General features: G+C 45.4%; 1 protein-coding gene across 2 annotated transcripts in view; it reads right to left on the minus strand.

The window, feature by feature from the left end:
• SNRK (SNF related kinase) overlaps positions 1–27,379 on the minus strand; it is an 83,850-nt gene that overhangs the window by 30,930 nt on the left and 25,541 nt on the right. For both annotated transcript variants that reach the window (XR_003942463.1, XM_030206145.1), the window contains exons 2-3: positions 5,763–5,904; positions 2,445–2,657 (exon numbers count right to left, since the gene is read on the minus strand). Coding sequence is in view for 1 of the 2 variants with exons in the window: in XM_030206145.1 (XP_030062005.1) it covers positions 2,445–2,657; positions 5,763–5,904 (355 nt within the window). In the remaining variant the exon portion in view is untranslated. The remainder of the gene's footprint in view (positions 1–2,444; positions 2,658–5,762; positions 5,905–27,379) is intronic.

Consider the following 27,379-nt stretch of genomic DNA (forward strand, 5'->3'; position numbering starts at 1 on the left):
ACATACAGAATTAGAGGTCATGCTGGAAATTAGAAGAGAATGCACTCTGTTTGGTGTGAGAAGGGGAGCTGAGGAAGTTGGAACCTGAAGAGGGAAAGGCAGGGGACGGGGCATTTCAGGCCTTATGATGAGGGAGGAGAATGCTGCACAACCACTGCTAACAGAAACCCACAAAGCAAAAACTACAAATAAACTATGCTGAATTTTGCAGAATTTTAAAAATATTGTGCACAGAATTCCCATGGGACTTAATGATGTACTTACTACCTTAAGAAAAATTACAACCTTTTTCTTTTTCCCTAAAAACAAACGTGGGGTAGAGAAAGGGAGAAAATCCAGCACCAGCAGAACCATCAAGAGGTGTGAATGACTGTCTGGGAAAACAGAGAAGACAATCAAATCATAACAAGCTCTATCAGGTATTGTACTGGTTCTACCAAAGACTACAGAGAATAAAACAGTCCAAATCTCCTAGGCTACCTGAAAAACTGTCCAGGAAATAAAATTCAGTCTCACATTCACATTTCATGTCACAACTTTGAAAAATTTCCTCAGCAAGGAAGGCTTGAGATAGGGACCATTTGATGTCGGTCACCCTCAAAGATCAGGCAAAGGTATATGAAAAGGAGATGCAATCCAGGTCACACTCCAGATTTACTAGGGTCAAAAGAAACCAGAAGTTACATGGAAGTCATAAAAGCTCACATTTGCTCCATATAACAATTTAAAATCCAGGCAACGGAGAGCCCTCTACACTTATGGACACATGATTGAGCAAAACCCAAACATTGAAATTCACTGACCTACCAAACCCAAAACCACATGAGGAAGCACACAGGACACATGTGGGGACCCCACTCTCCTGCAGTATATTAGCCAATACAACCAGCTCAGAAGTAGACATTACTCATGCCACTGAGCATGCTTAAATACTGCTGATTGAATTACATATCAAGACTTCAAAATATTAGACTTCAAAATATTAATTTTGAAAGTGCTGCTACTCTGTCACAGATCAATTTCTGAAAGTGTACACCATCCTGAAAAAAAGGGAACACTTCCACATCTACATTAGCAAAGAATCCAGTCTAATCTTTGCAATACTTAAAAAGGCAGAAGAAAAGATGGGAGAACAGAAACAAAGCTAATTGTGCAACTTTATTCTGTTAGAGGCTTCAGATCATTGGAGCCAGCAGCTTTATATTCTACTAGTAAAAAAGGCCCGTTTCTGGCTGAAATGAAACGGGCGCTAGCAAGGTTTTGCGCGGAGTGTGTATGTTTGAGAGAGTGTCTGTGAGAGTAACTGTGTGAGAGTGAGAATGTGCAAGTGTGTGTGTGTGTGACAGAGAGTGGGGTGTGAGTGTGTCTGTGAGAGAGCGTGTGTGTATGTGAGAATGAGTGTGTGCGAGTGCGTATGTGAGACAGTGAGTGTCCTTCCCTGTCCCCCCTGTCAGGTGTCAGGACTGGGGGAACTGTGGACAGTCATGAAGCAAGACCATTTGTATAATAATCACTGCATTCCAGAGAACAAAATGGAGCAAGTTTCCACATGCTATCTTTTGCTTTCTGTATTCAGTAGCTGACAGGCTTGCTAGACTGACCTAAGTGGCTGCAGCTGCAATACACTGAAAAGAAAGCAAGGAAACCTATGAGACGTAGATACGGCCGTCCCCTTGGCCTCTGACGCTCCTCCCTTCTTCTATTTGACTTCCCTCTGATAGGTCCGTCATTCAGTGTGACGCTCCTCCCTTTTCCTGTTTCAGTTCCCTTTGATAGGTCAGTTGGCCTCTGATGCTCCTCCCTTCTTCTATTTGACTTCCCTCCGATAGGTCCGTCATTCGGTGACGCTCCTCCCTTTTCCTGTTTCAGTTCCCTTTGATAGGTCAGAGCGGTGCAGCTGTGCCACTCCTCCCTTCTCTGATAGGTCAGGGCGGGGCAGAGATGTAGTGTGCTTAAAAATGGTTACAGAGCTTCGAACATACGAACTGTTGAAGCCTCAGAGTGCTTTAGAATGTTGAGGGTGCTTTTTATGTGCAGATGGGGCGTGGCCTACGGCCCAGAATGGCGTGACTGAGGGTGAGTAGTCCGAATAGCCTAGTCTACCAGGACAGGAGTTCAGGACAGATGGAGTGAGCTTCAGAACGTCTGAGGGGGGATTTTATTTATATAGATGGACATTATAAAAAGACTTTTGATTATGGGGGATTTCAGCTCTAATGGACTATGCACATGATTTTACATTTTTGGACCAAGTTGGATTCCTTTCTGAACAATGTTTCACTAAATAAAAATGGATTCAACAGTTAAGTTTTATACCAATATTTTCAGCCTTGCAAACACAAAACTGGTATTTTGACTAGTGCGTCAATATTAACAATTAAGAATGACAACATAAAACCATCAAAAAAATGAATCCCCCTGTAACAGACCAGCTTATAACTTACTCTACTATGGTATCTCGATCTGCTATATCACCAAGGACCATCCGCTGTATTATACTGTTATGTTCTTCTTCTGAGAGGTTTTTGTATGAAACAAGAGGGATATTGTATTTTGTTGCAGGTGATGGGTCAACTCCTTGGAGCCATGGATGGTTTTCAATCTCTTCCAATGATGCTCTTCGCTTTGGATCCCTCTGCAACATCCGAGTAATCAGACTGGAAAGAACAACATGAGCAAAGATCTTCAGAAAATCCTTCAAAAAAAGTGTGCTGGAAAAACAAGGTATGTATGCATTGACCAACAGAAATGCCCAAAACTACCAACAAGACTTCATTTTTAGTGCTGCACCTCCACATATCATTATAAAAAATAAGATTAACCAATTTGAAGATTTACCTTTTCTATATTCTCTCAGTGAACTGGTGGGCAGATGGGATCTCAGACATTATGTAAGGGATATTTTGTGATCTCCTGTGTATTTGTTTCCTATTCTAACATATTGGATTTTTTTTTTTTAAATTATAAATTGCTTGAATTAAGTGTAAGTAATCAAATTTAAACATATTTCCTTCCTGATCTGATGGCCCTCCTGTTCAATCAGAACCCCTAAATTAAGCTAAAGATGCCATAAGCTTCTACTAGATTTCTATAGCACTACTAGAATGTACATAACACTATAAATATACACATAAGAGCTTAAAATCTATTCAGAACAAAAGAAAATTAGAGTGCTTCAATTATTATAGAACACTGTTAAAAACATGGGTATGAACAGGAGAAGGGGTTAAAATATTAAAACAGCCTCAAAACGTTTTTGAGCTAGATTTGAATAAGGTCAGAAGAAGCACAACCCTAACCCCCTCATTCTATGATCTTATGTGCACACTATTGTGCTTAGTGCGTAAACTTGGGTGCACAGGTTAGAGAATAGTACCAGTTACGTGTATAATTTGACAAATTAGGTGCTAAATGGCATAAGAGTTAATTAATGCTTATTGGCACTAATTTGCCATTATTCAGGTAAGTGAACTTAGCTGTAATTCTATAGCCTTTGCGCTAAATCCTTTAGTGCATTACTGCAAGGGGGTATGGATATAGGAGGAGAATTGGTGGGTCAGGGGTGTGACAGCATTTAAGAGCAACTGATTGCACCTAGCGAATGACACAGGAGTGGGTAATCGCGGTAAACTGCAGTAATGTGGAAAAATTTCAAACTTTTACCGTGGGTGCAAAAAGGTTATTTCCTTGCCCCGCAGGAGCAGTAATAACCCCTGTACCCGCAGTACAACAGACGCCTACCCATGGGCGTAGTTTGGGGGGGGCTGGGGGCTTTCCCCCCCCCCCTCAAAATGCAGGGCTGGTGCAAAGCTGCTCTTCCCGCTCTCAGCTCCCGGACAGGCTTCCTGTTCCTTCCCTTCCTGCCCACCCCGCACACGTTTAAACCTTTTATTTTCCTCGCAGCGACGGCAGTGAAGCACACAACACAGCGGGCTCGCCTCCAGCCTCTCTCTTCCCTCACTCAGTGTCCCGCCATTTTGCGATGATGTATTTCCTGTTTCCGCGAGGGCGGGAAACTGTGTGAGGGAAGGGAAAGGCTGGAGGCGAGCCCGATGTGTTGTGTGCTTCACTGCCGTCGCTGCAAGGAAAAATAAAAGGTTTAAAAGCACACGGGGGAGGAGGCAGGAAGGAACGGAGAGAAAGACTGTCGGGGAGCTGAGGGAGGGCAGGGAGAATCGCTGGACATGGATGGGAGGGCAGGGGAGAGAGGAAAATTGCTGGACATGGGTGGATGAATAGAGGAGAGGGCAGGGGCGAGAGGAGAATTGCTGGACATGGGTAGATGAATAGAGGAGAGAGGAGAATTGCTGGACATGGGTGGATGAATGGAGGAGAGGGCAGGGGCGAGAGGAGAATTGCTGGACATGGGTGGATGAATGGAGGGGAGGGAAGTCAGGATGGAGATGCACATGGATGGAGGGGAGGGAAGAGAGGAGAAATGCTGGACAAGAATGGAGGGAAGGAAAGCAACACGAGACTTTGTGGAGGTGTAGAGGGAGGGAAAATGACACCGCACCTTGGAGGGAAGGAAGAAGGGAGGGAGGGAGAGTGACACGACCTTGCAAGGGGGAAGAGGAAGGAAGGGCATGGGATTGGGATACAAATGCAACAAATAAAAAATATAGGGCCTTGGAAGCAAGGGAATGAAAGAAAAACGGATGGAGCTGGGGTCTGATAGGGTGATGAGATCCAGTGGAGGGTAGATGAAGGCTAATAGGATGGAAATGAGGGCTAAGGAAGTGGGTGAAAAAAGATAGGGGTTTAGGAGACTGGATATGAAGTGAGAGACAGAGGGAGCAATGGTAAAAGCTAGTAGGTAGATGAGAAGTGAAACAGAGACTAAGGTAAGAGAAAGGGTGAAAAACACAAATAAGGTGGGGGGAGACATGAAATGAACGGTCACTGCCATACAGATGTAGAGAAGGAAAGGACAAAGCCAACAGGAGAGAGAAGAAATGGAAACGCCAACGTGGAAAAGAATTTAGAGAAGACGGACACGTGGAAAGTGGAAAAGAGACTGGGACCAGCCCAATTTGAAAAATAAAGTGCTCGGACAACAAAGGTTGAAAAGAAATATTTTTAATACTTTTTAAGGACCGAGATGTGCCTGCTTTGTGAAATGTACGTCTTTTCTATTTTTGTATTTTGCAGAGTGCAGGAGAAAATACATTTCTCTGTTTCTACGTATTTGTATGCCTGATTAAATCATGCTGCCTATGGAGAACATATATAAAATGTACTTATCAATCCACTTTAAATGTTTGTGCTTTATCTTCAAGATTATTCATGGTATTACCACTTTGAACCTAGGAGTACTCCCAGCAAGACGCTTTCCTTCTCAATCCCTACAATGATCTCCACTGAATACACTGCAATTCCATTGGTGCTACAGGTTTGCTTGGTATAGAAGCATTCACGACTTACTTCAGGGTGTTTCTACCCTCCCCCCTCGAACTTGCTTCCTCATGCTTTTAAGAAGGAGAGTGTCTGCATGCTCAGAAACTGGCAAAGACTTGTTTGTCTACCTTGACTTTCTCCAAGTAATTTTTTTTGCAGTTTAATGTTTACATGGTGCACTGATCTTTCTTATTTTGTTGTGCTAAGTTTCATTACTTACTGTGTATGTTTATTTGAAACCGCTTAGGAATGTCACAAAAGTGGGTATAAATTCATTTATATAAATATTAGCAGAGAGTCAAATCAGACATGACAGGGATCACATACAAGGAAGGACCTTTACTGGGGTAATCCTCTCTACTTACTCTTTACAGTCTTTGGATACATGCACTGGCACTGTGTATTTACAGTCCATGATCATGGTCAGGGTTTCACTGTCATTTGCTTCTTGAAAAGGTGGTGTTCCACATACCAACATAAAAAGAATAACGCCTAGACTCCATATATCTGAAAACAAACAAAAAATCATTTAAGTGTGTCAAAGAGGGTATAAAAGCAAAGTCTCACAATAACAAATGTTGAATGTACTGTTATAGTTTATAATTTAGGATTATGGATTAGCAATTTCAGCTATTAGACTCAGGATAGCTTTTACCTTTCACAAACTACATAGATTTAAAGATAAGTCGGATCTGCATAATAATACAATCAGATGTATAAAATGAGAATTCTATCATGTATAGCACCTAAGTATGATTTGGAACTGTAATGAAATTGCATGCACAACATAAGGTTTTCAGAAATATTAGTTTTAAACAAAGTCTAATGATGTCACAATATAGAACACTGCTGATTTTACAGTTCACAGCTAATCATGTTGAACAGCACAGTTACTTTTTGCTGTGCTATTCAACAAGTGGTGAAAGTCAAATTACACAGCATGAAGCCTGTTTAGAAAAGCTTGTAGTGAGTCTTGGGCTGGGGTTTAGGCTGGTTGCAGAGTGCAGGCTTGTGCACACCAGCCACATGGTTGGCAACGCTGTAGTGAGGCACAGGGCCTGGAGTTTGTGATACCTACTTTATTTTTTTAAGTAACTGAGGGGCTCATTTTCAAAGCACTTAGCCTTCCAAAGTTCCATTGGTTTCTATGGAACTTTGGAAGGCTAAGTGCTTTGAAAATATGCCTAATAGTAACATAGTAGATGACAGCAGAAAAAGACCTGCACGGTCCATCCAGTCTGCCCAACAAGATAAACTTATGTGCTACTTTTTGTGTATACCTTACCTTGATTTGTACCTGTCCTTTTCAGGGCACAGACCGTGTAAGTCTGCCCAGCACCATCCCCACCTCCCAACCACCAGTCCCGCCTCCCACCACTGGCTCTGGCACAGACCGTATAAGTCTGCCCTGCACCATCCCCGCCTCCCGCCACCGGCTCTGCCATCCAATCTCGGCTAAGCTCCTTAGGATCCATTCCTAGTGAATGTAGAAGAGATATGTAGTGTCTTTCTAAACTGCTGCAGTTGACGGATCAGTATAGGTCGGGGATGGAAGAGAGCAGCCCTGTTGCCAGCACTTGCTCATGAGAAACACCAAAGAAAGACCATGATCAGGTATATAATCTCTCGTTCATTGCTGATTTAATCCTGAATCAATAATGAATGTGACTATTGGGCAGACTGCATGGACCGTTCAGGTCCTTTATCTGCCATCACTTACTATGTTACAAGATTATGCAGTGCTCTAAGATTTTCACTACTGACAATATGTAGACTAACTTTCAAACTGAGTGATGTGTATTCACATGAAACTCTGCCAACAACCCTATTTTTAGCTAAACAGTTTCCTAGTAACCAGAAACCCTGTTTCAGTCACTTAGATGGAAAATTTTCACCTGCTCTACTAGTGATGTAATAGTTGGGATCTGTGGTCAGTGTCTCTTGGGGAATGAAATATACCAGCTACAAGAGAAGTTGTCACAGACATGCATCACCATACTCCTCACCAATTTTTCCCCAAGTCCTCCAATACTGTGTACATTTCTCCATTCAGCACATATTGGTATTAATATCTGCCCAGTAAACACATGGGGTCCTGCATGCAAGAGCAGCTGACACAAACACCAGCTGCCTGCTACAGGAATTAACATACCTAATTTGTTGTTTAATTCTTACACTATTTTTTTTTTTTTAATTGTAACCTAGACTCATCTCCTGCTCCTTTCTCCTCTAGTTTTCACATGTGTAAAGGAAGTATTTAATTCTATTCGTTTCTCAGTAGTCAAAGCTTGTACAGCACTGCATAAGTCTGTTGCTGTTATGGAAGCAATACCACTAGCAGTACTTGACCCCCCCCCCCCCCCCCCACACACACACACACAATGGGAAAACAGCAGCAGCAGCAACCTAGAAAAACAGACATCAGAGCCTAGTTTTGCAAAGGTATAAATAGAATATCAACATTGTATACGTCTTCCACAAAAACACGCAGAACGCTTTGCTGTAATAGTATTATACGGAGGAAAATTCAAGATCCTATCAGGTTTTGATAGATGTTTCCCAATTGGTGGGTTGTGAAATTTTTGCTGTGCAGAAAGATGGAGCCAGGTCAAAGCTGCAGCAACTAGCAAAGTCTTGATCTCTCTCATTTTAACAATCTCAACTTCTGCTATTGTCTCTAGACATCATGCATGGCTGTATGCATCTGGCCTCTGAGCAGACTTTAGGGTACACGTCATATAGTGGGGATTCCCTTACTGGCAATAAAGGTAAGACAATTGTCTTAAAGGACCACTGTTCTACCGTTTATAAACCACCTCTCCGCTGTGTCCCATTCCCTCCCCCAACACACATCCTAATATCTGGATCATCTCTAGGCAAACAAGCACAACCCACTGCAGAAATTTTTATCACAAAAAGTTTTGTTTCTTTGCCAGGCAACCACAGCACGCCCATTATCAAGCCTTTCCTAAACCTTGTCAGTGAAAAAGGAGGTTAACAAGGCAGGCCACACCTGACAACCAAAAACAGACTATGCTCTATAGCAGTGATGGTAAACCTTTCAGAGACCAAGTGCCCAAACAGCAACCCAAAATCTAATTATTTATCGCAAAGTGCCAACAGGGCAATTTAACCTGAATAACAGAACTTTAAAAGCATTTGGCATGCTTTTGAATAATTAATGTGATTTTTGCTGTTGCATACATGCTCATAACTCCCTTCCCCTCCATCCATGTGCACCTCCTTCCTGTCTTCCCTTGCCTCCCTTCCCCTCCATCCGTCCAACAATTACCCTCCCCTCCATCCATCCATGTCCAGCAAACCTCCTCTCTCCCCCTACCCTCCCCCCATGTCCAGCAACCCTCCTCTCCTCTACCCTCCCCATCCATACCCAGCGATTCTCTTCTCTCCCCAGCCCTCCCCGCTTCCATCCATGCCCTGCATGTAAATCTTTATTACCTCCGTCGAAGCGGCCTCGTCTTTCAAAGCCCTGCCAGTCTCTAGCCTTCCCTTCGTGAGTTTGTTCCCTCAGTCAGCCCCGCCCTCACAGAAATGTCAGAAGGCGGGACTGACTCTGAAGGAATGAACTCACGAAGGGAAGGCTAGAGACGGGCTGGGCTTTCAAAGACGCAGCTGTTTCGACGGAGGTAATCAGCGCCGGCGGGGAGGACATGCGAGGGGATGTTGGGTGGGTGGGCCTGGGCCCGTCCAGGCCCGCCCCTGGCGACAGCGCGTGTGCCATAGGTTCGCCATCACTGCTCTACAGTAATATCTGCGTCCCTTCAGAATATACCACATTCCCTACCTGTAGGGGTCTGTTAGTTTTCTTCAGCAGTGGCAAACCCCCCCCCCCCACCACCACCACCACAAATCACAGTCAAGTCCGGGGTTCTCATCAAGATATCATTTCAGATTTCAGTCTCTGCCACCAGACTGGCCCTTGACTTGGTCTCAAGGCACCTCAAGCCCTAACCCATCTACTTCCAGAGGAGTTAATCTTCTGGCCAGCCACAGTAGAACCTATATGCAGACGATATTTTCTGATTCCTATCATTCATGGTATAGATTCCTTATTTTCTCATATCAACAACTGTATACACAGGATTAAAGACTGGTCTACTAAGGTCAAACTTTAAATACTATTAAAACAAAAATGTTACGGTTTTCGATAAATTCAGCCACAATTTCAGAGGTGATTTTGGGTGATGAGTCTCATTTTAAGGTAAAGAGAACCTCAGAGTCTTGAAATTGATTCTGGATTCCACACTGAACATGGAATCACAGATTAGTAGCTTAATCAGAAATCATATTTCAAGTTGGAACAGCTATGTTTGGTGAGATGCGACTTTTTAACTGATCATTTTAATATTATTGTGCAATTGACAATTCTAATGGATTATGGGAACTCTCTCTGAGTTTATCTTCTAAGCAATTCTCTAGAATTCAGGTGATCCAAATTCAGCTGCATGGCTATTTCAGAAATCTTGGTAGAATCACATAACCCCTTTGCTGGATACCCTGCACTGGTTGCCAGTGCAGGCTCAGATATTGCCCTGAAGATGGTTCCCAGTTGGTGAACCTATTAAAGTTTAGGAGGATTTCTAGGAGTAACACTTTTGTTGTTAGTTCTTCCTTCTGTTAAGGATGTACGGTTTAAAACTTTTTCTAAATCTTTTTTTGCTGCAGTTCAGTACTGGAATAAAACTTCCTTTTGAGCCCTGCAAACTTATTTGTTCACAAGGCTCTGGGGATTATATTATTGTGTGTTGTTTGAATTTTTATTTCTAACTCCTGATAGTTATCAGTCTTTTACTTTGAGTAACTAACTTGCCTTGATCTTATTTGAGAGTTGGCGAGTAATAAATCCCTATTAACATAACATTCAGTTTAAGGAAAGGAATTAGGGCTTCGATTCCAAGTACTTTTCAATTCCCAAGACAAAAAAGACTGCGTCCCATTTCAGATCTGAAGGACATTAATTTTTCATATGCAAAGTTCAAAATGAACTTCCCTTCATTCCCCCCTGTATTCAAAATGAAGCTTCCCTTTTCCTGCTGATTATGCCTCTCTCTCTCTATATTTATATACCTGGGTCTGGTATATCACCTGGCCCTCAGATATGATCAGGGAGGTCTCTCTCCCAATTTCTGCACATCAAGTACAAAATTAAGAGTACAGAACAATTCTTTAGGGATGGACACCCAGAAATTTTTTTTTTTTTTTCTCTTGAGAGGCTCCTGAGAAAATTTTGGGCGAGGTCGGTACAATATTTCCTTGCTGGTGCTTGTGCAGAATTTTGAACAGCAACTCTCCATTTCTCTTCCCCCCTCTGCTCCAATTTTAAGGAAAGAGGTAGGAGTATACTGGACTGCATCCATCTCCTCTGTTGTCCTAGACTTGACAATTCATTTGAAACGTGCGAGCCTCCATGTAGCCAAGTGTTTCAAATGAGAAGTAGGATCTAGGATAACAGAGAAGGAGCATGTAGACTAATGTACAGTTCACCACCTCCTCTTGCCAGATACAGACAGACCAGGATGGGTAAGTGGGGGAAGGAGGATGCCAGGTGGAAGGAATTTCTGGAGCAGGAAAGGCTAGAGAGGTTAAGGCTCTTCAGCCTGGAAGAGACACGGATGAGGGGAGATATGATTGAGGTCTACAAAATCCTGAGTGGTATAGTACGAGTAGAAGTAAATCAATTTTTTACTTATTCCAAAAGTACAAAGACTAGGGGACACTCCAGGAAGTTACATGGAAATACTTTTAAAACAAATAGGAGGAAATATTTTTTCACTCAATGAATAGTTAATCTCTAGAACGCTTTGCCACAGGATGTAGTAACAGCAGTTAGCGTATCTGGGTTTAAAAAAGGTTTGGATAAATTCCTGGAGGAAAAGTCCATAGTCTGCTATCGAGACAAACATGGGGAAGCAACTGCTTGCCCCAGGATTGGTAGCATAGAATGTTGCTGCTAATTGGGTTTCTGCCAGGTTCGTGTGACCTAGCTTGGCCACTGTACTGGGCTAGATGGTCCACTGGTCTGACCCAGTATGGCTACTCTTATGTTATGACCATGTGAGTAGGAAGAGGGCAGGGCAAGGCTTCAGGGTGGGTCATAGGAGTTTTGGGTGTGTGTGTGGGGGGGGGGGGGGGTGTCTGTACATGGGTCAGGGAGAAAGGCAGCAAGGTGGGAGTTAAGTCCCAGGGAGAAATATGGAGAGAAGCGTGTATGTGTGTGGGAGAGACCGACCCTGGGGGTGGAGAGAATTAGAAATCTTGCAGAGATAAAGAAAGAAGGGGCAAGGCAGGTTAGAGAAAGGGCAAGAGAGCTGCGGTGCAGCCTGTGGGAATAGGTGAGGGTGGGGGAGTCTTCAGACCTTATGATAGAGGAATTCTAGTCTTTTAGAAAAACTATACAGAATTTTAATGTGTGGAGATGTTTCCAAATTTTTGTACAGAATTTTTAATTTTATCCTGAATTACCCTATTCGTAGTCTTAAGCATTGGATTGCTCAAATCAACAGTCCTGAAAGCCACACCTCAAAGGGAGATTAAAAAAAGCCCTTATATAAATCTGTACCCACCTCCCGTTCCTCACTGCCATCAATGCTTAGGTATCACTTAACATCTACTATAATAAAACGCACCCTCAACGTTCTGAAGACAACGTTCTGAAGCCATCTGACGTCACTCCCAGGCTGAAGGGTTCGTGGATTCATGGTGGTGAAGCCATCCCACTCACAATGTCTCTCTGCCCCGCCCGCGCGTCAAACGTTATGACGTTGAGGGCGGATCTATAACAGTGAAGGGATCGCTCCAACCACCCGACCACGCCCCCACCCACACAGATGTCACTCTCTTCCTCCAACGCTGCCACTTCAACGCCCCTCCCATCTCTCCCACCGACTTCAACACTCACCCCTCCCTCCAATTTCAACACCCCCTCCCTTCGCGTTACTGCCCCCCCGGACTCCCCCTGGCACGAACCTGAGGACAACACGCTTTCCTGCGGAAAACATCCCCCAAAGCCTCTGGCCGCTACCCGCCCCAGGTCGCTCGCTCACTCACCCACCGATGCCACCACTACGCCCACAACTTCGCCGCTCAACCCGCCCCCCCCCTTCCTAGCAATGGACTACGCCCCCTCCAATGAACGAACACTGCCTCTCATATCGCTTCTCTTAGGGTCTTCTTCCCTCCCTGTGTCCCGCCCTTCCGGAACTTACATCACAAGAGGGAGACGACCCGAAAGGAAGCGAACTGCTGGGCTGGCGAGGCGTACTGCGTGCACCACTAGACCTTTCAAGTCAAGTCAGGTACTTCGGGTGGCAGGAGTCTAGGGTCTCAAAAGGAATTTTCATTGACTGGGTAAGGACAACAGCCTCAACTTCCAGTGCAGCTGAAACATCGTTAAACCAGTCGTGGCAAAGCAGTGGATCGTATCTGAGGACTTCACCCGGAGCTTCTGTGGGCCAAGAAACAGGTTGGTGGGCCAGGGTTGGAAATGGTGACCGCCAATCTCGGGGGCAGGGGCGACTGCACAGCTTAGTGGGAGGGGCATGGATGGCCTGGCGTGCAGCACTTTATAACGGGGGTAAGACGCGGGGGGGGGGGGCGGTGACCGGCGATCTCGGGGGCAAGGGCGACCGCAGAACTCAGAGGGAGGGCCATGGATGGGAACAGAAAGGGAATGATGGTGGACATGGGGTTCATGGGGACAGATGCTGCAAGGCAGGGCAATGTAGGAGAAAAGGCAGAGAAGTCAGGGAGCACTCTGGAACTGGGAGGGAGAGAGGACCCTCCAACTGTGACGGAGGAAGGGATCCAGAAACAGGGACGGAGGGAGGGAGGGAGGATCATCAAACACAGAGGGAAGGAGCTGGAATCTGGAGGGAGGGAGTGGGGGACCTGGAACTGGGAAGTAGGGATGACCATGGAAGAGGGGGGGGGGGAAGTGGGGAGTGACAACAACCCTGGAACTGGATGGACCACACTGGAACTGGGAGTGAGGAGAGGGGAGGGGGGACCCTCCCCCCACAGACTCTCATTATCACACACACACCCAGTCTCACTCTCTCTCGCACACACACCCAGTCTCACTCTCTCTCTCTGTCACACACACACTCGCATATTCACTCTCTCTCTCTCTCTCATACACTCACTCTTCTCACACACACTCTTTCAGACGTACACACTCTGAGGAAACACCTTCCTAGCGCCCGTTTCATTCGTTTCAGAAACGGGCCTTTTTCACTAGTGTAAAATATGTCTTTCAGTTAGAATTCCCCAGGTGTTTGAAATAAACTGTTGCCCCTTTAGAAGCCTCCAGGTTGCTATGTCTTGCTATGGCTTCCCTTTCACAGAAAAGTCCATCAGATATTATTCCCTTCCTACAAAAGCAAACAACTGGACTAAATGTGTGCATGCGCGCCAGACAAGTAAGCTGTGGCAGTGGCTCAAGACTGAAATTCACACTGCAAAGAAAAAGAAAGAAGGAAAGAAGAAAAATTCCTGTCAGGCAACATTACAAGGAAATGCTTAAACCCTTTTGGGGGAGCATTTATGAAAATACATTTCTTCATAGGATTCCCTGATACCAAACTTGAACAGCAGCAAGACATGTTATTCGTAAAGACTCAAGTGTCCCATTCCAAAACTGCAAGAAGGAAGAGGACAGGTTTCATTTTCTTTTCTCCCCCAATGACCTGCTGGTAATTTAATTTTGATATTTTTTCTTAATCAGAAATAAACAATCACCACAAGGCATCACCTTCAATCCTTCTGTAAAAGTGTGCTTAAATCTGTCAAGGGAGAGTTAGAACTTTCAGGAGAAGAACCCTACAGATAAATTGGTCATTCTAAGTTGCTAACACTTTATTAAAAGCAATGCTGAAGTAACAGGTTTCAGAGTGCCATTACCTATGTTCAGAAGAATGCTTCACTCTCCTTTTAAATTAACTCCCAACTATTATTTCAATACGTGCTTTCCTAGACTACTTTACTGAATACTGAACAGCCTTTTAGCAAAATCTCTACAAAATCTTCTTGGATACTCATATAACAACCCTGTCATTAGATGTCATCTTTGCAAATGCAGAAAATCTGCAACCTAAGTATGAGCTTCTCAAGCACATCCTGGGGACCCTGAACAGTGTTTTCAGAGTATTTCATTTTATTTATTTACTTTATACTCCCTATCAATTTATCAAATGGTATGCCTATTATCATATATATTACAATACACAAAATCAATAAGGGAAACACAGCACATTAAGGGGTCCTTTTAGGATAGCTTAGCATATGCTAAAAAGCCCATAAGTATAAAATGGGCTTTCTGGCATTTAGTATGTGCTAATTCTGTTAGTGCACACTAAGCTTTAGAAAAAAAAAAGGGTCCCTAAGAAATTTAAACACATTGATAAATAAGCAAAAGTTCAACTTATTCCTAAAAATGTTAATATTCAGCCCCAAAATCCTTGATCTTGTAAATACTACATAAATAGGCACAGTAAGCAAGCATTGTTGCAATGATTGGAAGGCTTCTCTGAGGATAACATAAAAATCCATTGAATTCAGATTTGGTTACACTATGAAAAACCTTATAAACCAGACCTATACACTAGAGCAGAACTCCCAAACAAATGAGGTCATGATTTGGATGAGCTCTCTCCAAAAGGAGAAATTAGGTCTTACCTGATAACTTTCTCTCTCTTAGTCCTTCCCACTATTCTAGAACCTGTGGGATAGTTATGTCCAACCAGCAGGCGGAGATAGAGAACTGAACTCTGAGCTAAGACATCTCTCTTGGCATCCAGTCCAGCTCCTCAGTATTTATGTAGACAAGCAGTAATGAGAAACTCAGAATAAACACAAACCAACACCAACTACTTACTACTACTACTTAACATTTCTAGAGCGCTACTAGGGTTACGCAGCGCTGTACAATTTAACAAAGAGAGACAGTCCCTGCTCAAAGAGCTTACAATCTAATAGACAAGTGAACGGTCGGTCCGATAGGGGCAGTCAAATTGGGGCAGTCTGGATTCACTGAACGGTAAGGGTTAGGTGCCGAACGCAGCATTGAAGAGGTGGGCTTTAAGCAAAGACTTGAAGATGGGCAGGGAGGGGGCTTGGCGTAAGGGTTCAGGAAGGTTGTTCCAAGCATAGGGTGAGGCGAGGCAGAATGAGCGGAGCCTGGAGTTGGCGGTGGTGGAGAAGGGTACTGAGAGGAGGGATTTATCCTGTGAACGGAGGTTACGGGCGGGAACGTAAGGGGAGATGAGGGTAGAGAGGTAGTGAGGGGCAGCAGACTGAGTGCATTTGTAGGTAAGAAGGAGAAGCTTGAATTGAATGCGGTATCTGATCGGAAGCCAGTGAAGTGACCTGAGGAGAGGGGTGATATGAGTATATCGGTTCTGGGCGGAATATGAGACGTGCAGCAGAGTTCTGAACAGACTGAAGGGGGGATAGATGGCTAAGTGGGAGGCCGGTGAGGAGTAAGTTGCAGTAGTCCAGGCGAGAGGTAATGAGAGCGTGGACGAGAGTTCGGGTGGTTGTGTTCAGAGAGGAAAGGGCGAATTTTGCTGATGTTAAAGAGGAAGAAGCGACAGGTCTTGGCTATCTGCTGGATATGCGCAGAGAAGGAAAGAGAGGAGTCAAAGATGACTCCGAGGTTGCGGGCAGATGAGACGGGGAGGATGAGGGTGTTATCAACTGAGATAGAAAGTGGAGGAAGAGGAGAAGTGGGTTTTGGTGGAAAGACGATAAGCTCGGTCTTGGACATGTTCAGTTTCAGGTGGCGGTTGGACATCCAGGCAGCAATGTCGGATAAGCAGGCCGATACCTTTGCCTGGGTCTCCGCGGTGATGTCTGGTGTGGAGAGATACAGTTGGGTGTCATCAGCATAGAGATGATACTGGAAACCATGAGATGAGATCAGGGAGCCCAGGGAAGAGGTGTAGATTGAGAAGAGAAGGGGTCCAAGGACCGATCCCTGGGGAACACCAACAGATAAGGGGATGGGGGTGGAGGAAGATCCATGAGAGTGAACTTTGAAGGTGCGGTGGGAGAGATAGGAGGAGAACCAGGAGAGGACAGAGCCCTGGAACCCAAATGAGGACAGTGTGGCAAGAAGTAAGTCATGATTGACAGTGTCAAAAGCGGCGGATAGATCCAGGAGGATGAGGATAGAGTAGTGGCCTCTGGATTTGGCAAGGAACAGGTCATTACAGACTTTAGAAAGTCAAGCATACATGTGGACCTATTATCTCTGGTCAACCTGTAGAGAATAAGAAATATGAAGGAAGCACCATGCAAGGTGAGTGTCATTATTTGACCCATTACTTCGCACAGACTAAACATCTCAGAAACCTCAGGTGGGCCTCTGGAATAGTGTGAAGGATTAATGGAAAGAAAATCTTCAGGTAAGACCTAATTTCTCCTTCCATTAAGTAGCTTCCCCCAATTTCAGAACCTGTGGAATGTTCAAAAGCAATCTCAAAAGGAGGCTTCTGGTACAGTATGGGATCCAAGATGGCGTTGTGAATGGACGCACCTGTGTTAGCTCCTGGAAGTTGCTCTGTTTGTAGGTCCTCTTCGGTGCCTCTGTTGCCTCATCAAGCATGGGGAAACGGAGGGGAAAAGTGAAGGAACACCCCTCAGCTCCTGTGACTTCTTCAGCGACGAGGCAGACAACTTTGCAATTTTTCAGACAGCAACCAGGTCCTCAGAGCTTTTCGACCCCCTCTGCAACTCTCGGCACTTCGGCGTTGATTGAGAATGGAAACGGGGCTTCCCTGAGCCCCGTGGAATGAGTTGCTCCACCCCAGCCTGGAGGGGAGTTGCTGGCAGCTCTGACAGGGAAGGAAGCCGAAGGGGCTCAGCCCGACCTGTTTGAGGGAGTGTCTGCAGTAACGGAGGCTGAATCTCAACGCTGAGAACTATTGCTACAATCAGCTTCAAAGGTATTGCCCCAGGATATAGTTTCTAAAGTTGCTCGTGTTGAAGATCAACCTCACCCTTCTCCAGCCATTAGTGGTGTGAATAGACCAGCAACTGTGACATTAGAGTCACTATGGGATATGGTTTACAGCATTCACACTTCTATGCAACTACTTTAAAAATGAATACTTCTGATATAAAGACTCTTTCTGAGGCTGCCCTGCTTCAGGCGCAAAAGACTGCACAGCAAACCTTAGATTTGGAGACTGTGAATATTAAAATTCAAGAAATGGGATCTGTAGAAACGGCTTTGGTTAAGGATAATAATTTCCTACATAAAAGATTGGAGTACCTGGAAAACCAGGCTAGAAGACAACCTCAGGTTTCTTAATTTTCCCAAATCGCCTTTAATTTCCCCTTTGGACATGATTAAAAAATATATGATTGATATTCTTGGAATGGATAAGGACTCACTGCCTCCCCTTACTCGGGCTTATTACATCAGGAGTGGTGGAAGAAAATCCCCAGATAGCAGGGGAAGGAATGGATCTTACTTCTTTCCTTGAAAGTTCATTGGAGATAATTACTCAGAGGTTGACTCTGCTTGTTACTTTTGTGCTGGAGCCTGATAGGAATGCCGTATTAAGGCTTTCCTTGAGACACTTAGAAATTCTGTTTTTGGGCTCAAAAATTCGTATTTTTCCTGATCTCTCAAGGCCTACACAGATGAGACGGAGGGCCTTTTTGGAACTCCGCCCTAGGGTGGTGGCACTGGGAGCAACTTTTATATTAAGTTTTCCTTGTTATTGTAACGTAATGCTTGAGGGTAAACAGTTTCAATTTGTAGACCCAAAACAGTTAAAACAATTTCTAGATGCTAGAGTGGAATTGAATGTTGTGTGCCCTCCCTAAAAGCAGGCTGGGGTCTGAACCAGAGGTTGCAACCACTACTCCGTAATTATTGCAATATGTTTTACTTTAAATTCTTGGATTCCAAATTTCCTAAACTTGTGGACAGAAGGCTGTTAATGATATTTCCTTTATTTTTGCCTCTTGTATAAATACCGATTGCATATTCACGTATTGTGATGATATATTGAAATATATGAATAAAGAAATAAAAAAAAAAAAAAAGGAGGCTTCTGAAGAGCCCAAAGTAAGGTTCCCCTCTGGACATGATGTACAGAAGGGAGGCTGCAAGCAGACTGCTCCCTGAAAGAAATCGGTCCAGGCGAGACGCAAGAGAGATGTCTTCTGTAATCAGCCCCTGAAACAGGCCAAAGCTGCAACCTGAACTTGAACTTTTAGAAAACCCAACACCAATCTTGAAAAGCAAAGATAGGGATCCCGACTAGACAGACTGAATCTCAAACTATGTGCTGACGCAACAGCCACCAAGAATGCTGTCTTTAGCAGAAGATCCTTCAAAGAGGCCTCAAAAGGACTAAATTACGGTTCCCCTCTGGACACGACATACAGAAGGGAGGCTGCAAGTGGCTTGCTCCCTGCAAGAAAAACGATATCCAGGCAAGACACAAGAGAGGTCTTCTGTAATCGGTCCTTGAAACGGGCCAACACCAATCCTTTCTGAAGGCCTGCCTGGAGAAATGCTAGGATGTGAGCAATCTGAGCAGAGAAGTCCACAGTCCGCGCTCAGAACACCAGAACCTCGAACATCCTTCACACCCTCGTGTACATCATGGATGTACAGCATTTCCAAGCCTGAAGCACGGTAGCAATGACCAAATCAGAATTGCCTTTTCATCTCAACCAAGCTCTTTCAATAGCCAAGTCATAAGACCAAAGGGGCATGGATCTCCATAAGCACTAGGCCTTGCACCTGTCCAGCAGTCGACTCAGGTTTGAATACCACAGCCTCCGTGGCCAATCCGGGGCTACAAGAATAATTCAACCCCATTGCAATATGATCCTTTTCAACAAGCAGTTTACAAATGGGCCAAGGAGGGAAGATGTACAATATATGTGTGTTCAGCCAAAACTGCAAAAGGGGCACCAGTCCCCATCAAGCTCTGTTCTTTCCAATGGCTGAAAAACTTTGGCATTCCTTTTCATTGCCACCAAGATCAGAAGCAGAGAACCCTATCATTCCACTATCAGCTGAAACTCCTGGCTGGATAGTTACCATTCCCCTAGGTCCATAGAGTGCCTGCAGAGAAGTCTGCCTCCACATTCAAGGAATCTGCAATGTGAGCTGCCAACAAGCAGAGAAGATTTTTTTCCTGCCCAATTCACAAGGGAGGTTGCCTCCACCACCATCAGATGACTGTGGGTCCCCTACATGCTTGTTGATATAAACCACTGCCATCGCATTGTCAGAGAAAAACTCAGACCAGGGCCCCCGCCAGAAAGGGAGTGAAGTCACGTAAGGCATTCTGCACTGCCCTGAGCTCCAAGTGATTTATATATCGACCATGGAAACTCCTGTTCCATTCAGGTACCCTGTACCAGATGGAACTTGTAATGAGCTCCCCAACCCAACTTGCTGGCGGCAATTACCACCTCCCATTGTGTTATTAGAAAGGGAGCTCTGTCAAATTCCTAGGCGACAACCACCACTGCATACTCCATCTGGCAACCAGGATCCAAGGAAAATGAAGGTCATACTTCTGCGACACCGGAGACCAGCGGCTGAGAAGAGACTCCTGTAATGGCCGCATACGAACCCTTGTCAATGGCAACACTTCCATTTCCACAGTTACTGACCCTAGAACCTGGACGTAGTCCCAAACCCTGGGCCTACCTTGACTGAGGAAAAGATGACTGTTGAATCAATTTTGACCTGCGCTCCGTGAGGAAGACCCTCTCCCACGCTGTCAATTAGAACACCCAGTTACTCCAGCAGTTGTCTGCCCTTCTTGAAATTGATCACCCAACCCAACAACTGCAGAAGATAAGACAACTTTGTTCATTGTTGCCACACTGTCCGAATAGGATGATGAACGAATAAATCAGTCGTCGAGATACAGGTGAACTCTGATTTCCTGGTGCTGAAGGAAGGACACCATCACCATAACCTTGGTCAACATTCTTGGAGCCATGACAAGACCGAAGGACAAAGCCCTGAACTGTAAATGATGGCCCAGCACAGCAAAACATAGAAACCTCTGATGCAGCGGCCATATGGGTATATGCCAAGTATGCCTCCCTTGAGATCGCGGGCAGTGAGAACCGCTTGAACCAAGGCTATGACTGCTCTTAGTGTCTCCATACGAGTGTGGGGCACCTGGAGGCTGCGGTTTAGACCTTTATACTCTGTCTATTTCATTATCTCAAAGAAGGAAGGCAACTTTTTGTCTGGTGTTAGATCTCAGAGTATCTACCGTGTCCCCGTTTGGCCTGGGGAACTGAACAATGGCCTGGAGTGCCAGCAAGGAATCTACGATGGCCTGAACCTTGACCGCGCCTTGGTTCCCTTTTGACAAGCAGGCTGCAAGAAGAGAGGAGTGACTGGGCAGGAGAACACCAACTTATAACTTTCTGTAAGGATATCCAAAACCCACTCCTCCCAAAATTCCTGAAGACATCCTCACACCAGAGGAAGAGAAGAGTGGACTAGCCTCACATCGTTACAAAGCTCTGGAGGAATTGGGTGCTCTAGCTGACAGAGGAGCGTTCCTTTTCACACAAAAGGAAGATTGGTGTGCCTGAAAATGGGACTTCTGACCATATTGCGGACAAGACCGGTACCATCTGCCATCTTAAAATCAAGATTGCAAGCCCACAGAAAATGGATGACCAGAGACTTTCAGCTTATCCTACGGCAACCGCTGTGGCTTAGTTTCCCCCAGTTCTTCACTAAGTTACTGAGATATTCTTCAAATAGCCACTTGCCCCGAAAGGGCAGTTTAACTAGACATGACCAACGCTGCATCTGCTGCCCAATACTGCAGCTAGAATTGCCAACATACTATGACAGCTGAAGATACTGCAGACCACAACCCGTAACATGTCATAATAGCGTCCACCAAGTAGGACAACCCTGTTTACAGCTGGGCTTTATGGCTTCTGTCCTGTGTTGCCAACTGCTGATGCCACTTCAGATTACTCTTGCCACAAACATGCTGCACACTGTTGCGAAGGCCCAAAGCGGCCACTTCAAAAGGCTTAAGTGGGCCTTCTAGCTTCCTATCCTATAGGTCTTTTAGGGCAAAGTCCCCTTCCACTGGCAAGGTGGCCTTCTTAGTCACTGCAGTAACAAGGGAGTCGACCCTGGGAAGCTGCAATTTATCTATCTCCTCCAGAACTAATGGGTAGAGGTGAGCCATGGCTCTTCCCCCTTTCAACCCTGCATTCGGCAAGACCCATTTTGCTGCATCTAGACATTCAGGACCTGATTATATTGGGAAGGCCTTAGAAGGGCCTATGTTCCCCACCCCCCACCCCTGATTGACAAAGATGGAACTCCTGATGCCGAAGCAGCAGGCTCCTCAATGGAAAGCATTGCTAGTGCCTCAGAAATAAAGAACACTGAGCTTCTCTTTATGAACCACCTCAGTACTTTCGTATCATTTCCCTCCTCTAACGGCTCCTTCAATGATGGTTCCTCTCAATAGGCCGAGGCCACATCAGATCAAGAGGAAGAAGCAGAAAGCCTTATCTGCCCACTCCTAGAGGTCTAAAAATCTCTTAGGAGCTGGAGGGGCAGTGGGGTGAGAAACTGAAGCACCTTGCAGCAACTCTGACCGTCCCTGCTTCACTAAATAGGCCTAGTACAAGAGCAATACAAACTCTAGAGAAAACAAAGATCCCAATGCAGCTGAATGCACTGTCAGGCCCCGAAGCTGTAAAATGGTAGCTCATGCATGATCAGAGGCTGCTCCCTCACTGCCAGTTGGCCCCGATAAAATAGCACCCGTTCCCACACTCTCCTGCATCAAACTGCACACCAGCCTTATCAGAGACCCCAAAAGACCCTGACATAGTTGGATACTGTGCAAAATCTAAAGATTTGCTGATGCCGACCATTTCCTCTGTGTCCCCTGGGATTCCCAATTTGCACACACTGCAATGCCCCGATGTACCCCACAGCAGGACAACTACTCAACTGCCTCCGTAGGAGCTGCTATTCACACCGACTGTCACAAACGCAACATGTTTCCCAAACAGCGAGTCATGATCCCTTCCCTACACCAAGTAGTTTGCAGTCCTCCAAGTGGTTCCGAATCAAACTTCAGTCGGACTTACCACTGCCAGCTGCTGCCCCCAAGCTCACAGTCATCACAAGTCTTACCACAGATGAGAAAGGCTCAAGACTGATATTCTGTCCCATGCTCTCCAACAAACCTGTTTCCTTCTTTTTTTTTTTAAATAAAGGTGGCTGTGCTGGAAAAGGAGCGCTCCACAGGAAACAGGGGAGAGGTGAAGGGGTGGAAGAAGTAAATTCACAGAAACCATAGACAGGGATCTGAAGACCTCCAAAAATGACTCTGCAGACTCAAGCCACCCGTAAAGCTCCACTGGGGACCAGCTGACCAAATGGCCCAGAATCAAATCTCTCAGAACCATTGGCTGGACAGTGTGTCCATCCTCCTGCTGGTTGATAGAAAATACCGAGGAGCTGGACTGGATGCCAAGACAGATATCTGTCAGCTCAGTTTTCAATTCTCTATCTCCATCTGCTGGTTGATTACTCCTGCCAGAATTCTGCGCAACTGTGGAATGCAGAATTCCCCAGTCATGCAGAACTAAACACTTCCCCACAGAATCTGCGGGCTGTGGTAAAGGACGGACCCCCACCACTCAGCTGACCTCCCGCCCACTGACACCTGGCCCACCTATGCATTCCCTGATCTAGTGGCCTCTTCGGCGGGTAGGTCAGAAAAGAACGCCACTCTCTCCTGCCCCGCTGCCACCGCTCTCTTGCTGGTGTTCTACTTTTTCAAAATGGCCACATAGACTTCAAGCAGTAATCTTGTGAGCCTACCACTTCAAGTTTCAGTGACCATTTTGAAAAAAAAAAAAAATTGTTACATTTGTACCCTGTGCTTTTCCCACTCATGGCAGGCTCAATGCGGCAGGCAATGGAGGGTTAAGTGACTTGCCCAGAGTCACAAGGAGCTGCCTGTGCCGGGAATCAAACTCAGTTCCTCAGGACCAAAGTCCACCATCCTAACCACTAGGCCACTCTTCCACTCAAAAAGCACAGCCCAGCAAAAGGGCAGCGGGACAGAGAAGAATGGGGTTCCTTCCTGCTGCCGAAGAGGTACTCTTGTTGTAGCTCCTACTCCACCTCTGGTAAGTGTGGTGGTGTCTGGAGGCAGCAGCTGTATAAAAAAAAGGGGGGGGGGGAGAGGAGCGGCTGTTACAAAAAAAAAAAAACAAAAAAAAAGAGGATGCTGTGGATGAGAGGTGACTGCAAAAAAAAAAAAAAAAAGGGAGAGATGCTGTGGATAGGAGGGAGGGAGCTGCACACAAATTTGAAAATTTTGTGCACAGAACTCTGCAGAATTTTAATTTTTTTGGTGCACAATTCTGACAGGAGTAGTTGACAGACAACTATCCCAAAGGTACTGAATAGTGGGAAGCTACGTAATGGAAATAAACATTAGGACTTCCGGTTGGGCTACGGAGTAGCGAGGTCACATGGGAGAGCTGCTCCGGGACACCCGAACATCTTGCGAACGAAAAGCCATCCTTCCCTGAAGTGCAGCAGACAAATTGGTATATAATCTGACCGCACGGCAAGGCGCTTAGTGAGGGGCAGAATGGCGATTAAAATGACAAGAAAAGACTCGAAAGATAAGGCGCGAACGGGAGAAGCCAAAATGGCGGACAGAGGAGCGCCGTCTTCGCCGACCCCCAGCTCCTTCTGGGCGGCCGAAATCACAGAGGAGGTCAAAGCGGCAGTGGAACAAAAATTACAGCTTATAATTGATAAGTTGGACGGTATAGAAATAAACATTATTCTACCCCTCCAAAGAAGGGTCACATAGCTTTACTTGGCAGCTATTATGGGGCCACAACCATCAAATGATTGACAAGCACTACGCTACAGTATTCTAAACAGGTAAGCAATGGAATCTTCAAAAAAGATAAAATATCACTATACTTATTTTAAAATATTATAGCCCGCACTACCTAAAACCCTAGATGGGGAACACCATAACATAGTAAAATGATGGCATGGTCCATCCAGTCTGCCCAACAAAATTGTCATTCATGCTTAAACACTGGTTGGCAACTTGCCATCATGCAAACGACTCAAGTAGTTAAATATGACAGTGTCTTGGGACAATATTTTATAACCAAAAATATTGTCCCAACTGTTTAACTTGCTAAATCTCAACATTAAAGATGTTTCCCCCTCCCCCTTGAGATATACAATACCCTCACTTGTACTATATGATTTTAAAATGATAAACAATATGCAGACTTAATCTTCATCTGTCTTTTGCCATTTGTGAGAGACAGACCACTGAAGTCCATCTGGCACTGGCTTTAGTTCCCAACTACTCTTGCCAAATACAATATCTCAACAGCCATGTTTTGTTTCCATCCTCCTATTTATGCAACCTTGTGTTTATCCCACACATTTTTGAATTCCTTCACCATTTTTGACTCTTTCACAGAGAGAATAGTGCAATCTTTTTCAACCAGTGTGCCATGGCACATTGGTGTGATGCAGCTGCTCTGCAGGTGTGCCACTGGAGTTAGGCCAGCTTCATTTGTGCCAGAATGGACTACTACTTTTGTCTCTAGTCATCAATGGCAGGGAGCAGCGATTCATTCAGCCTGCTCGTACCAACCCTGGAGTCTTCTCTCTGATGTAACTTCCTGTTTCCACAAAAATGGGAAGCGTCAGAGAGAAGGCTCTAGGGTTAGCACGAGTATGCTGTACGAAATTGCTGCTCGCTGCCATCAATTGCTAGAGACAAGAAAACCTTTGAAAAGGTACAAGGGGGAGGGAGCTGAAGAGGGGACAGGAGGGAGAAATGCAGGACTATTTTTGTGGTTGTGGGGGGAAGAAAAGGTAAATGCTGGACTATTTGTGAGGCGGGAAGAGATGAGAAATGCTGGACTATTTGTGAGGGGGGAAGAGATGAGAAATGCTGGACTAATTGTGAGAGGGGAAGAGAAGGTAAATATTGGACTCTGTGAGGGGAAGAAGGTCAAATGCTGCACCATGTGTGGAGATATGGGTGGGGGGGGAGGAAGAAGGTAAAATGCTGGACCATGTGTAGGGGTGTGCCTTGACAATTTTAGTGCCGTGTAAGTGGGCCATGAGATGAAAAAGGTTGAAAATCTCTGGAGTAGTGGATGCCTAGAACACTCTTCTAGAAGGTGATAAAGTATTTCCTGACATTACCCTTAAGTCTATTACTCTGTAACATCAATTCATGTTCTCTAGTTCTATTACCTCCACATATCTGGAAGAGGTTTGTTTGTATATTAATATCTTTCAATACAGAAAATCATTTAGAAGCTTTTCTGTGATACCTGCTTAAGTTTAAAAGCTAAGGTATTCCAAAGTTTAGGACCAGACATCTTACATCTCTACTATAATAATTTCCACCGCCAACGTTCTGAAGCTGACTCCGTGGCTTCACTGAAGGGTTTGTACGGTTCGTTAGGTTCATCAGTCTGTCACCATCTCTCTCTGCCCCGCCCTCGCGTCAAAACGTGACGACGTCGAGGGTGGAACAGTGAGAGGCAAGGCAACCAACCAACGAAAATAGTTTTCAGCGCGCCTGCACACCGCCTACCATCTCTGTGTCTCACGGTTGGTGGCCGAGCGAACGAAGAACTAAGCAAACAGCATACGCACGAAGCAAAACCGCCGTTGCCTCTCGATGTCTGTGAGTCGCACAGTATGAGGGAGCTCCTGCTGGCTGTGGGTCAGGCCAGGACTTAGCTGGTGGACGTGAGAAGCACTGTGGTAGGGTGGGAGCCTGGAGCTCGGAGGAAGTCCCTGAAACTCGGAGGGACGGGGGGGTGGGGACCCCTGGCACACACTCTGATTCTCACACACTCTCTCTCTCACAGACACACTCACACCCAGTCTCAATCTCTGTCACACACAAATACTCGCACATTTACACTCTCTCTCTCTCTCACACACACACTCTCAAACATACACACTCCGAGGAAAACCTTGCTAGCGCCCGTTTCATTCGTGTCAGAACGGGCCTTTTCCACTAGTCAGTACATATGTAAGTAATGCCACACTGGGAAAAGACCAAGGGTCCATCGAGCCCAGCATCCTGTCTATGACAGCAGCCAATACAGGTCAAGGGTACCTGGCAAGCTTCCCAGAATGTACAAACATTCTATACGTTATTCTTGGAATTGTGGATTTTTCCCCAAGTCCATTTAGTAGTGGTTTATGGACTTGTCCTTTAGGAAACCATCTAACCCCTTTTTAAACTCTGCCAAGCTAACCACCGTCACCACGTTCTCCAGAAACTAATTCCAGAGTTTAATTATGCATTGGGTGAAGAAAACTTTTCGCCGATTTGTTTTAAATTTACTACACTGTAGTTTCAACGCATGCCCCCTAGTCCTAGTATTTTTGGAAAGTGTAAACAGACGCTTCACATCCACCTGTTCCACTCCACTCATTATTTTATATACCTCTATCATGTCTCCCCTCAGCCGTCTCTTCTCCAAGCTGAAAAGCCCTAGCCTCCTTAGTCTTTCTTCATAGGGAAGTCGTCCCATCCCCGCTATCATTTTAGTCGCCCTTCGCTGCACCTTTTCCAATGCTACTATATCTTTCTTAAGATGCGGCGACCAGTATTGAACCTGAAAGAAAGCTCGGACTGCGGAACGGGAACCACAGCCCCCAAATCCAGCAGCAACCACAACGTGTCATTTACAGTCGCCCACTTGACAGCCGTGGCACAGCGTGATTCCAAAAAGGTGTCTCCTACGGGCGCAGCAAACTCCAACCTGTACCTGTCTCTGACCAAATCCAGGACCCACTGGTCTGACGTAACTTTGGTCCACTCTTCGTAGAAAAGGGACAATCGACCCCCTATGTTGGGAATGGAAGAGTGGACCGGCGCCCCATCATTGCATTGAA

Source organism: Microcaecilia unicolor, chromosome 1 (assembly GCF_901765095.1).
Source record: "Microcaecilia unicolor chromosome 1, aMicUni1.1, whole genome shotgun sequence".
Lineage (NCBI taxonomy): Eukaryota > Metazoa > Chordata > Amphibia > Gymnophiona > Siphonopidae > Microcaecilia > Microcaecilia unicolor.